This window comes from Syngnathus floridae, chromosome 17 (genome assembly GCF_059516105.1).
Source record: "Syngnathus floridae isolate MCC-2025c chromosome 17, RoL_Sflo_1.0, whole genome shotgun sequence".
Taxonomy (NCBI): Eukaryota; Metazoa; Chordata; class Actinopteri; order Syngnathiformes; family Syngnathidae; genus Syngnathus; species Syngnathus floridae.
Window position 1 is genome coordinate 6128567 of NC_142429.1, and position 10766 is coordinate 6139332.

The 10766-nt window shown below is 41.5% G+C and overlaps 2 protein-coding genes across 2 annotated transcripts in view; one reads left to right on the top strand and one right to left on the bottom strand.

Moving 5' to 3' along the window:
- Positions 1-2146, bottom strand: part of psmg3 (proteasome (prosome, macropain) assembly chaperone 3) — a 57440-nt gene extending 55294 nt beyond the window's left edge. Inside the window, exons 1-2 of the mRNA XM_088357378.1 lie at positions 2107-2146; positions 403-502 (exon numbers count right to left, since the gene is read on the bottom strand). The gene's annotated coding sequence lies outside the window, so the exon portion shown is untranslated. The remainder of the gene's footprint in view (positions 1-402; positions 503-2106) is intronic.
- elfn1a (extracellular leucine-rich repeat and fibronectin type III domain containing 1a) overlaps positions 1-9105 on the top strand; it is a 43436-nt gene extending 34331 nt beyond the window's left edge. The window contains exon 3 of the mRNA XM_088357372.1: positions 4472-9105. Coding sequence (XP_088213498.1) covers positions 4749-7124 — 2376 coding nt within the window. The 5' untranslated portion in view covers positions 4472-4748 and the 3' untranslated portion in view covers positions 7125-9105. The remainder of the gene's footprint in view (positions 1-4471) is intronic.
- Positions 9106-10766: the final 1661 nt, after the last annotated feature.

The window sequence follows — 10766 nt, forward strand, 5'->3', positions numbered from 1 at the left end:
CTGGGCCCTTGAGCAGCTCCAACATAAAAAGTACAAGTTTGTGCGGTTCTTCAAAGGCAAGGTTTCAATAGGTTATCGCTACAAGTGGAAAAAGGGGAAAAGAAAAGCCTTCATTAGACGCCACATAAAGCCCCGAATGGGAGCGAGCGAGTCTGTGGAATGGCTGCCTGCTTCTGACAGGGGAATACACTCACTCGTGATGCCTCGGGTGTTCCGGCCGCTCGGCCGCACTGGACCGTACAGATTGCTGCCATTATGGAAAGTGAGTCTTTGGTGGCAAATAAGCCCTCATAAGACCACAAACACTGCCGGCTATGCTTACGACTCAATCGGACATCAGACTCCACAATCAAGGCAACGTGCATGACGCTGAGCGGGATAAAAAAGTCGATGTTTTCCTACCCGTGTCTGGAGGTTCTTTTTTTCCAAAGTGCATCCCTGGAGAATGGTCCATCAGGGTCCCAAAGTTCTGGACAACTACGAAGATCATTTTCCTCAAGTTCTAAAGAAAAATAATGCACTTATTAGACAACAGGGAAAAAAACTTAATTTTTAATCAAATATGACAATGCTAGATATGATTTGATTATTAGTTGAATGTATTATTTTAATTAATTAAAAAAAAAATTCACTTTTATTCTCTGCATGTATTATTTTAAATAATTGTATTTTTTTTACTTTTGTTCTCTGCATGTCTTATTTTAATAATTTTTAATATTTTTTACATTTGTTCTCTGCATTTTAAACATTTTTTTTATTATTTTTACTCTTTTTCTCTGCATTATAAACACTTTAACATCTCTGAGCCAACTTAAAGCTGGTAGACACTAAAATATCTCACCCATTTCGCTTTTTGCGAAAGGTCACTGGCTGGCCATTAATAACAAGACGTCGCTCGCCTCGTCACAGCTGTTTTTCCTTGCCAGAGATGTATTTTTCATACGCATTTCCTAGATCATTTGATTTGAACCTGATGTCTCCCCTCGGGAACTTTGAAAAGTGTTTTTTTTCCTCATCGGTTCTCCTCCACCGTTGCTCTTTTGTCATTCTGAAGGTGCTTTCAAACAGAAGCCTTTTGCATTCTCCTCTTCCAATAAGCACTTTTCCTCCATCTGCGTTCATGCGGATGACCGCCACGTTTTATTTGTACATCTCAATGCCAAATATTTAATAAACATTAAAGTGCACTCTAGCCCGCTGTAAAACATCGTTTCTTTGCTGCACCAGCTGCTGCTGTTTAGAATATAAAGCAACAGCTTTAGGGAAAGCGGGACCGTATGTGAATTCCAGTATCAAAGAAACTTTTTTTAAAAACATATTGGTACTAAAGCTCAACAAATGACAGCTTTGACATAAAACGCCAGTTTGGAGACAGCAGTGGGACATAAATAGAGAATGAGGGCCTCCTGCTAGCTTGCACATTTTCGGATATTTTTATGTTTTTACATTTTGGTCTCTTTGGTGTTGGAGGAAATTGTTACCTCACTATTAAAACTGGATTTAAACATTTCAAAGATAAGCAAGGTGGTGTTATATTTGACAGAAAATGATGCCACTAGCATTAGCCGCTAACTAGCCGCTAACTTCTGCTGTTTAATCGTTTATCAATTTTAGTGTTTTCATCTCTCTTTTTTTTTAAATCATTATAAATTACCAGTGTTTTCAACAACATATTAATTATATGTTACATTTAAAAGAGATTTTTACAAAGTGGTGTATTATTTGACAGAAGACGATGCCACTAGCATTAGCCGCTAACTAGCCGCTAATGTCTGCTGTTTAATCGTTTATCAATTTTAGTGTTTTTGTCGCACACATGGGCGCGAATCACTCCATGCATGCGGGGTTTGTTGTTAAAATAATAAATTTACTGAACCACACACAACAGCGGGTGTTGCAGTCAAGACCCGGCGAAACTCCCGCTCACGTTCAACTACTTCCGGGTACTGAGAATACGTTATAAACATCACACACTGTCCATGTTATACGCAAAATTATACACTGTACAACCGTAACCGTATGTATCATATTCTCAATCAATAATTAGCTCAGACTACCAGCAGTATTACAAATTCTGATCATCAACTTTTCAACGGCTTTACTCACCTGAAACAGACCGGGCGAAACTCCCGCTCATTGTCAACTACTTCCGGGTACTGAGGACCCCGTAGTTGTCCGAGGTGCCTTATTGAAATCCCCAAACATTCGCCACTGATAACTACTACTACGATTTGCATATAACGGCATATGACGTGTTCAGAAACATATTCACAAAGTAATTAAAAATAATAATTAACATGGCGGGTGAGTACGAATGTCCATTCAAATGTCCCAAAAATCACCATGGGCCCCGCATTTTCATCTCACTTTTTTTTAAAATCATTAAAAATTAGCAGTGTTTTAAACAACTCTTATTAATTATATGTTGCATTTAAAAGAGATTTTGACTTTAAAAGTGTGATGAATTTGTTGATTTATATAGAAATAAAAAACAACAACAACGGTTGTTCATGTTATCAATGTTAGTTTCTGACCTAATTATGTGCATCAAATTTAGAAAAAACTAATCAATTTTAAAACAGTATTTACCCACTATTATATGACTTCTGAAGTCATCAACAAAAAGCTGATACCGACTCCCATATCATAAAAGACTTCACAAACAAGGATTTGCTGACGAAAAACGGAGGGGAAAAAATGATTTAACATATAATCTCTCCCTCTAGGCCAATTCCAATCAGTGTTAAACACGCGGCTAAGCTTCAGATAATCACGCCAACGATCCACTGTATCATCTTTGCGTAACAATATTTAATAGGCAATTCCACCAATGCGTTCTAACCATAATTCTACTGTACTTTGCGCCATGTTTACTTTTAACCAAATGTCCCAACAATTCACCTACGCTCATTTCACGTTACAAATGTCAAACTCTCGCTTGCATTAGAGTACAGAAGTCATTACAACTCTCTCATGAAAAGCATATCTCCAGAAGCGTTAGCCAGTCTGTCGCACTGAACATTCCGCTTTGATGCATTCGTGACGGCAATTGATTGAAATATTGCCGCCGCGACGCAACATGAAAAAAAGGTCAAGTGACAGCAGGGGTGGTGTTTAAACTTCACTGTCACGTCGATTCTCTTCAGATGGCGCCATTATCTCTGCTGTGTGGAGAGCGTGTCCTTTAACACACAAAAGCATCCTCGCGCCCACAATGTCCACCCACCTGGATGTGCCAGCTTCTTGTACAGCCGAATATGATAACTAATGCCTATGGATGGCAACTAGCCTGGTCACCTGCCAATCGCAGGACACATCCAGACAAGCAATTCAAACAGACAGCTATTGTTTCTTCATAAATTGCTTTTGATTTATCGGCTTGTCAATGAACGAAAGCCTTGAGAATAATTTACTCTTCATTAGCTTTGGGAAAAAAAACAGGTTACCTGAAAACGACAGATAATAGAGAGTGTTACTGATAGAGCCACGGTTTGTATCTTAAATGTATTTAATGGAACCTGGAAAATAAACATTTCCTCTCAAATACATGAATTACTCTTACATGCATGGTAGAACCAGACAGCACCTCAGTTGATATCATGAACTGTTCAATAAAGTAGTGGCAGCTCTAATGATGCAAAGTACAAGCAAATGAAAACACAAATTAGTGAATGATTCTTACCCGGGAGGAGAAAAAAAATCTATATGATGCAATTTACAAGTCATTGCAATCTGTTAACTTGGGTTGTCACTTCTTTTAATGACTTGCATCATTTGGCAGTCTAAGGATTAAACGCACATTAATCATCGTTGAATGAATTGATGTCATGCTATGCGTAATAATCAGTAACTGCTGCCGATAATTAACAAACTTTACAGAAATATTTTCTATATTAAGTGTTAGTTTCAATTTGGTTAAAGCACAAGATTATCGTCGTTATTAGTAAAATCTGTTCCGTAGTTGTTGTGAGCAATACTAATGGGCTGATAATCGAAAAAATGCTTTCATAGCTTCAAATTTGGAAGTAAATACGTGTGCGGAATATTTCATTAATGTGGTCCTTGCACAAGCCACCGGGACTGCACGTGTACACAAAATCTTTTCTCCCTACGCACAAATAAGTGCATCATTTATGCATCGAGTTTGTCAAATAGAAACCTTTAACGCATTGATCGGGCGCGCCGTTGCACACTGTGTTTTATAATTGATTTAATGCGGAGTCTAAACGCTGGTCGCCCGGCTTCTGACAGTTTGCAGGTTAATGACCAGACAACTGGGACTTTGCCTTTCCCAAAACTGTCAAGCGGTAATTGGCCAAGAGTTTGTTTTAATAGTCGGCCACACGCACACGATGTCGAAGAATAATTGGCGGAGAGCGAACAAGCAAAGCGGATAGCGGAGCACGACGCTATAAATAGACACTTCACGAGGGTGAAGATTGATTGACGTTATGATATCTCTGTGTTGCAGGTTATTCCTCCATTTGGAAGTGATGCAAAGGGGAAGACCGTTGGAGAAGCGCTAAAATGAGACAGATCAACAATGTTTGCTTCTGAGACAGAAAGCACAAACCAAATCAGGATGGTGAAATCCTCACAAGTACACTGTCGGCGAATCTAAATGAATGAGACTCCATCCATGACGAGGAGACGGCTCAACGGACTCCCTCTGGTCCCGAAAACAAGATCGCGCCGGCTGAATTGAAACCATAGCAACGCTGCCTTCTGCTTTTTTTTGCGCCCTAGACATGACTGGAAGGGAGGCACGGATGGCCGGCGGGTGGGGCATGGCGAGCAGTGCCCTGCTTTGGTCGGCGGCCATTGTTTATTTGACCCACGTGGGTCAAGTCAGCGGGGACTGCTGGTTAATTGAGGGCGAAAAGGGCTTTGTGTGGCTCGCCATCTGCAGCCAAAACCAACCACCGTACGAGGCCATCCCGCAGCACATCAACAGCACCATTGTGGACCTTCGCATGAATGAAAACAAGATTAAAAGTATTCAATACTCCGCCCTCAGTCGCTTTGCCAACCTAACCTACCTGAACCTGACCAAGAATGAAATCGCCTACATCGAGGACGGGGCCTTTTCCGCTCAATTTAACTTACAAGTTCTTCAGATGGGCTTCAACAAGTTACGCAACTTAACTGAGGGGATCCTCAGGGGTCTTGGAAAGCTGCAGTATCTCTACCTCCAGGCAAACCTGATTGAGACTGTGACACCCAATGCCTTCTGGGAATGCCCCAACATCGAGAACATCGACTTGTCCATGAACCGCATCCAACAGTTGGACGGCTCCACCTTCACCAGTCTGACTAAGCTGACAACCTGCGAGCTGTACACCAATCCCTTCAACTGCTCCTGCGAACTGCTCGGTTTTGTCAAGTGGCTCTCGGTTTTCCCCAACAGGACAAACGAGCGGATGGTCTGCGACTCGCCGAGCGGCGTGTCGGGTTACAGTCTTCTGAGTCAGAACCCGAACAACCCCACCTATCGAAACGCTCTCCACATGCTCACCACCGTGTGCACCGACGACTACGTCACACCGTTTTTCCCGTTGCCGTTGGAGCCCACGACGCCCCCGCCGGACTTCACCCTTTGCGGGCTGGAGGACTGTCCATCGGGGACGGAGCCAGAAGACATAATCACCCACAACATCAGTACCACCAACAACGAAGTGGAAGCAAACCCGCTGATGAAACTGAAGCAAGTGTCCAATACGGGAGCAAGCATCACGGTTCAGATCCCGCATCCTTACAAAAAGATGTACATCCTGGTTCTGTACAACAACAGCTTTTTTACAGACATCCAAACCCTGAAAGAATTCAAGGAGGACGTGGAGCTCAAGAACCTCAAACCTCACACCAACTATACATACTGCGTTGTTTCCATTCGGAACTCCCTGAGACACAACCACACTTGTCTGACAATCACCACGGGACCTTGGAAGGGCAAATCGAGAGACGCGAGCAACGCCACTGCCACTCATTACATCATGACCATTTTGGGCTGCCTCTTTAGCATGGTCATCTTTCTCGGGGTGGTTTATTACTGTTTGCGACGGAAGCGTCGGCAAGACGAAAAGCACAAAAAGGCGGGGAGCCTGAAGAAAAACATCATGGAACTGAAATATGGACAAGAACTGGAGGGAGGGACGATTTCTCGCATCTCCCAGAAACAACTGCTGACCGGAGAGAACATGGCCAGGATGCCCTACCTCCCGCCTGCCAGTGAAATGGATCAGTACAAATTTCAAGAAATAAGCGAGACTCCAAAAATGATGAAGGGAAGTTACATGGAGGTGCGAAGTCTGGACCACCACGAGCGCAGGGAGTGCGACATGGGAATGGCCGGAAACAGCCAAGGCTCCGTGGCTGAGATCTCCACCATCGCAAAGGAGGTCGATAAAGTCAACCAGATCATCAACAACTGCATTGACGCTCTCAAGACCGACTCCACTTCTTACCAAGGGGTAAGATCGGGAGCCGTGTCCAACGCGGAGCCGCAGCTGGTGCTCATATCCGAGCAGCCGCAGAATAAATCGGGCCTCCTGGCCCCTCCGTACAAGGACAGCTACCACCACTCCCTGCAGAGACATCGGTCCTCGGACGCCTCGCCCAAAAGGCCCAGCACAGCCTCAGGAATGCGAAGCCCCCGGCCTTACCGTACCGAATCCAGGTACATTGAGAAAACCTCCCCGACGGGGGACACCATCCTCACGGTGACACCGGCCGCCGCCATCCTGAGGGCCGAGGCCGAGAAGATCCGTCAGTACGGAGACCACCGCCACTCCTACCCCGACGCTCAGATCGAGGAGCTGGAGGGACCCGACGGCATCAAGTCGCCCATGCTGGAGCCACTCTCGCATTCCCGCTCCAGAGACTTGGCTTACTCTCAGCTGCCGGCTCAGTACCACAACCTGAGCTATTCCTCCAGTCCGGAATACTACTGCAAACCGTCCCACAGCATCTGGGAGCGATTCAAACTCCACCGAAAACGGCACAAAGATGACGAATACATGGCGGCCGGCCACGCGCTGCGCAAGAAGGTGCAGTTTGCCAAGGATGAGGACCTGCATGATATTTTGGACTACTGGAAAGGCGTCTCGGCCCAGCATAAATCGTAACCACCATCGTTTTTTCTTTGTTTTCAATGACAAGAACCTCCTCAGACTTTCCATGAATGGATTCTTTCATACTCCAATATCACGTTTCTCAGACTGTGAGGGGGATTGTTTCATATTTGTCATATTATGTAAAGAATTTATGGAGTGGGAAAAAAAAATTATTCTATTCATTAGAAAATATACCGCTAAATTATACTATGTATGTTATAATGGATTATCGGTTTTTGGGTATCGCATGGCCAGGTCCTGTGAAAGTGGATTTGCTGTTGTGTCATATGAAACTACTCTATCAAACTATGTTTACTGAAAGCTCAATATTTTGTTGATCTGGATTCGTTTTTTTAACACTCCATATATTTAGTTTATCTTACATAATCGATGTACATATTTGGTCCATTTTTATCTACACGTTTTGCCGGGAAGAATTGGTTTTAAAGTAAGGGATGATAAACATCTCCCAACATTTCAAGTTTTTTTTTTCATTTTCTTTTTTCGTTGAGACTTTTACAAGTATTTCTACAATATTTTTTTATACGTCCGTCTTAAGTCATGTATGAAGGTCTCATTCATCAGGCATTTCTAATTTTATGACCAAAGTAGAAAAACTGTTTACAATATTCCTGCACGGTCTGGGAATGGTATGGCATTTTTTTTATATATAAATATATATATATATATAAATATATATATTTGCAATGAGTTGCTCCTGGAAAACATATTGTGATGTGTTTGGAAGACTGATCCTATTTCAAGAGGAAGCGGAAGGACTGCGAAAGCATTTCCCTGCTATAGAGAGCCGGATGGATGATTGTAAAATATAAAAACTCTGACGTGTCCATGGCAGCTTTTTCTGTCTATTTTATCGAAAGTATTTATTCACAGCAATGAAGAAACGTTTTGTTTTCCTTGCTTCCAGTGTACTATAATGACCCGGCGTGATAAATGCAGGTGGAAGTAACTTTGTTACTCCGATGGGATTCGTCTTGGTTTGATTCAATGTCTTTTGGAATATTACGGACATTACTTAGCGGATGGACGACGATCACACTAACACTTGAGAATGTGAAGAAAAAAAAGAAAAAAAAACAGACTCTTTTGACTTACTGGCTGTGAATTTGTATATTATGAATTTTTGGCAGTAAATTTCAAGACTTAACACGTCAAAAGGATGTTTACAGAGCTCATTCCACGCGGGCTCATGGGCGGCAGGGGGGGGTCGTTGTATATTTATGAATGAGCAATACATAATTGAATGTCAGCTTGGTGACACGGTCGTTTAACAATTTGGGTGATGTGCATCGTGATGTTGGACAGTTGATTTTTTTTAAATGAGCCCCCGGAAGCGAAATTTAACTTTTAAATCAAGCTTGTTTGTGTCAAATCAATAGTTTGAGCAGAGGGATGAATAATTTATTTGATTTTGTTGGGATGAGTAGAACAATCAATGGTTTTGGTATTTATTTTATTTATTTTTTTGTATGTGCTTTAGCCGTTCATGTGAAATGAAGCATCCATGAGCCCGACGCGGTCGCCATACGTAAGCACCTCCTGACGCGTGAGCCTGACTTAACATTTCAAACGCCTTAAGAATTTTTGGGATATCTTGGGTACAACTGTAAATTTCCTTTGTTTCATTTCCAGCACCGTTTGATGATTCAATTTTTTTTTCTTCCATTTTTTTTTTTTTTTTTAATGATTTAAGAAGAAAAAAAAAGCGTTTTAATATCCGAGAGCTACGGGAGATTTCTAGTTCATTTAGCTACTTAGCAATGTGTTTTTCTACTGCATATTGTAGCACTTGTGTGAGTTTAAAGTGGTGACAAAAAAACTTTAGAAAGATCAACAGTTGTTCAAGTGCATCAAAAACAAACAAGAGCACAAAAATGTGTGGTTTTTTTGCGGGGTGGGGTTCATTTAGTTTTTCTTAATACTATGTAATCTGCTTTCAGACAAAGTACTGTGAAATAAAGTTAAGGGTGCACAGTAAGGATCGGCATCTTTATTTTGAGTCCACATTTTGAGTAGTCTCATGTTTGTGAAATTGAATCGGATTAATCGGTTAATCGAATATGTTTTCACAATTAAAAACGATTAGCTGGTATCTTAGAAAGTCTGCTGGGCCAATGGCAAATCCAGATTTTGTTACCATGACAACTAGAGGCTTCACCTTGCATGGGAGGGGGCTCGAGTGTTCTAAAGCTAGGTGCATCCAACTAAAGAGATTGCAGCTCTGCTTACCCTTTGACATGAAAAGTAAATTTTCTGCAATATGTACCCTTTAACTCATTTTACAAATGTTTTTACAAAAGTAATTTTATTGTAGCTTGGTGCTACTTCAACCAAGGAAGTATTCCTCAAACTTTGGCTCGGTGAAATCTATTCAGTGTATATTAAAAGTAAAGGTTGTGTGTATTTCTGGAGGGTATTGTGTAAGAAATTCATCTTGAAAAAAAACAAAAGACAAACACAAGAAGGTCTAGTTGTCAAGCCTCGGCTTGCTAGAAGCACATAAATAAAAATCCACAGTAGGTCGTTGCTCATTAAGCAAGTCAAGAAAAGTTCCTACTGTTTTTTTTTTTGTCGGTGTGGCTTGAAAGGCCGCACGCCTCTTGATTTATTTGCTGCTTTCTTTCCGAGTTCCCCGACAGCGCAAATTACTTTATCTATTTCCCCCGATGACAGTTAGACGCTGGAGGCTAAATGCAGTCACAACACACCTGCCGCACACTGTGCGCCGCCACGCTCGTTGGCAAATGATCATTGCAGTACCACTCCCAAAATGCAACGAGTTCCCTGAAGTAGAGTAATAAGCATATTGCTTCATTTTGCACGACTCATTCTCGAGCTCATTTACACTATCAACAATTTTACACACACACAAAAACAATATGGATTTTGGGGTTGGCATTCCACCAACTCGTCAAAGGTGTTCGTGAGCACTCTGAGATCACCACTTCAATTTATAAACATTAATCATTACTTAGAATGTACCGTATTTTCCTGACTATAAGGCGCACCTAAAAACCTCAAACTTTCTCAAAAGCCGACAGTGCGCCTTATAGTCCGGTGCGTCTTATATATCGACCAAATTCCTAAATTTAAACTGGCCCGAAGCATTGTGTCATGAAATCAATCATAAGTGGCCCGCTGAAGACTATGAATCATGAATCAAAAAGACTATGGATCATTATTTTGTGATAATAAAGTAATTTGTTGCATCTGAAGTTCAAATAAAAAAGATAAAATGGAGAATGATTTGAGTTGGATTAAAAATCTGACATGATGCATTAATGGTGTGCCTTATAGTCCGGTGCACCTTATATGTATAAGGACAAAATTTTAAAATGGGCCATTCATTGAAGGTGCACCTTATAGTCCGGTGCGCCTTATAGTCCGGAAAATACGGTACAAAGAATTCAACTGTCTTGTGCACCCTGATTGATTAATCTTGACCACTGGGGGCAGTATAAAAACAGACAGAAGTGAAGAAGAGTTTCACGACTACTGTTAATGACTTAGCAAAAAATATAAAAAATTCAAGAGGATAAAGAATCCATGCATCTGAATATTGCAATGCTACACTTAGTCAGAAACAGTAGATATGTAATAATTTTGTTTCTAGCATTTCAAAAATGCTTCTGC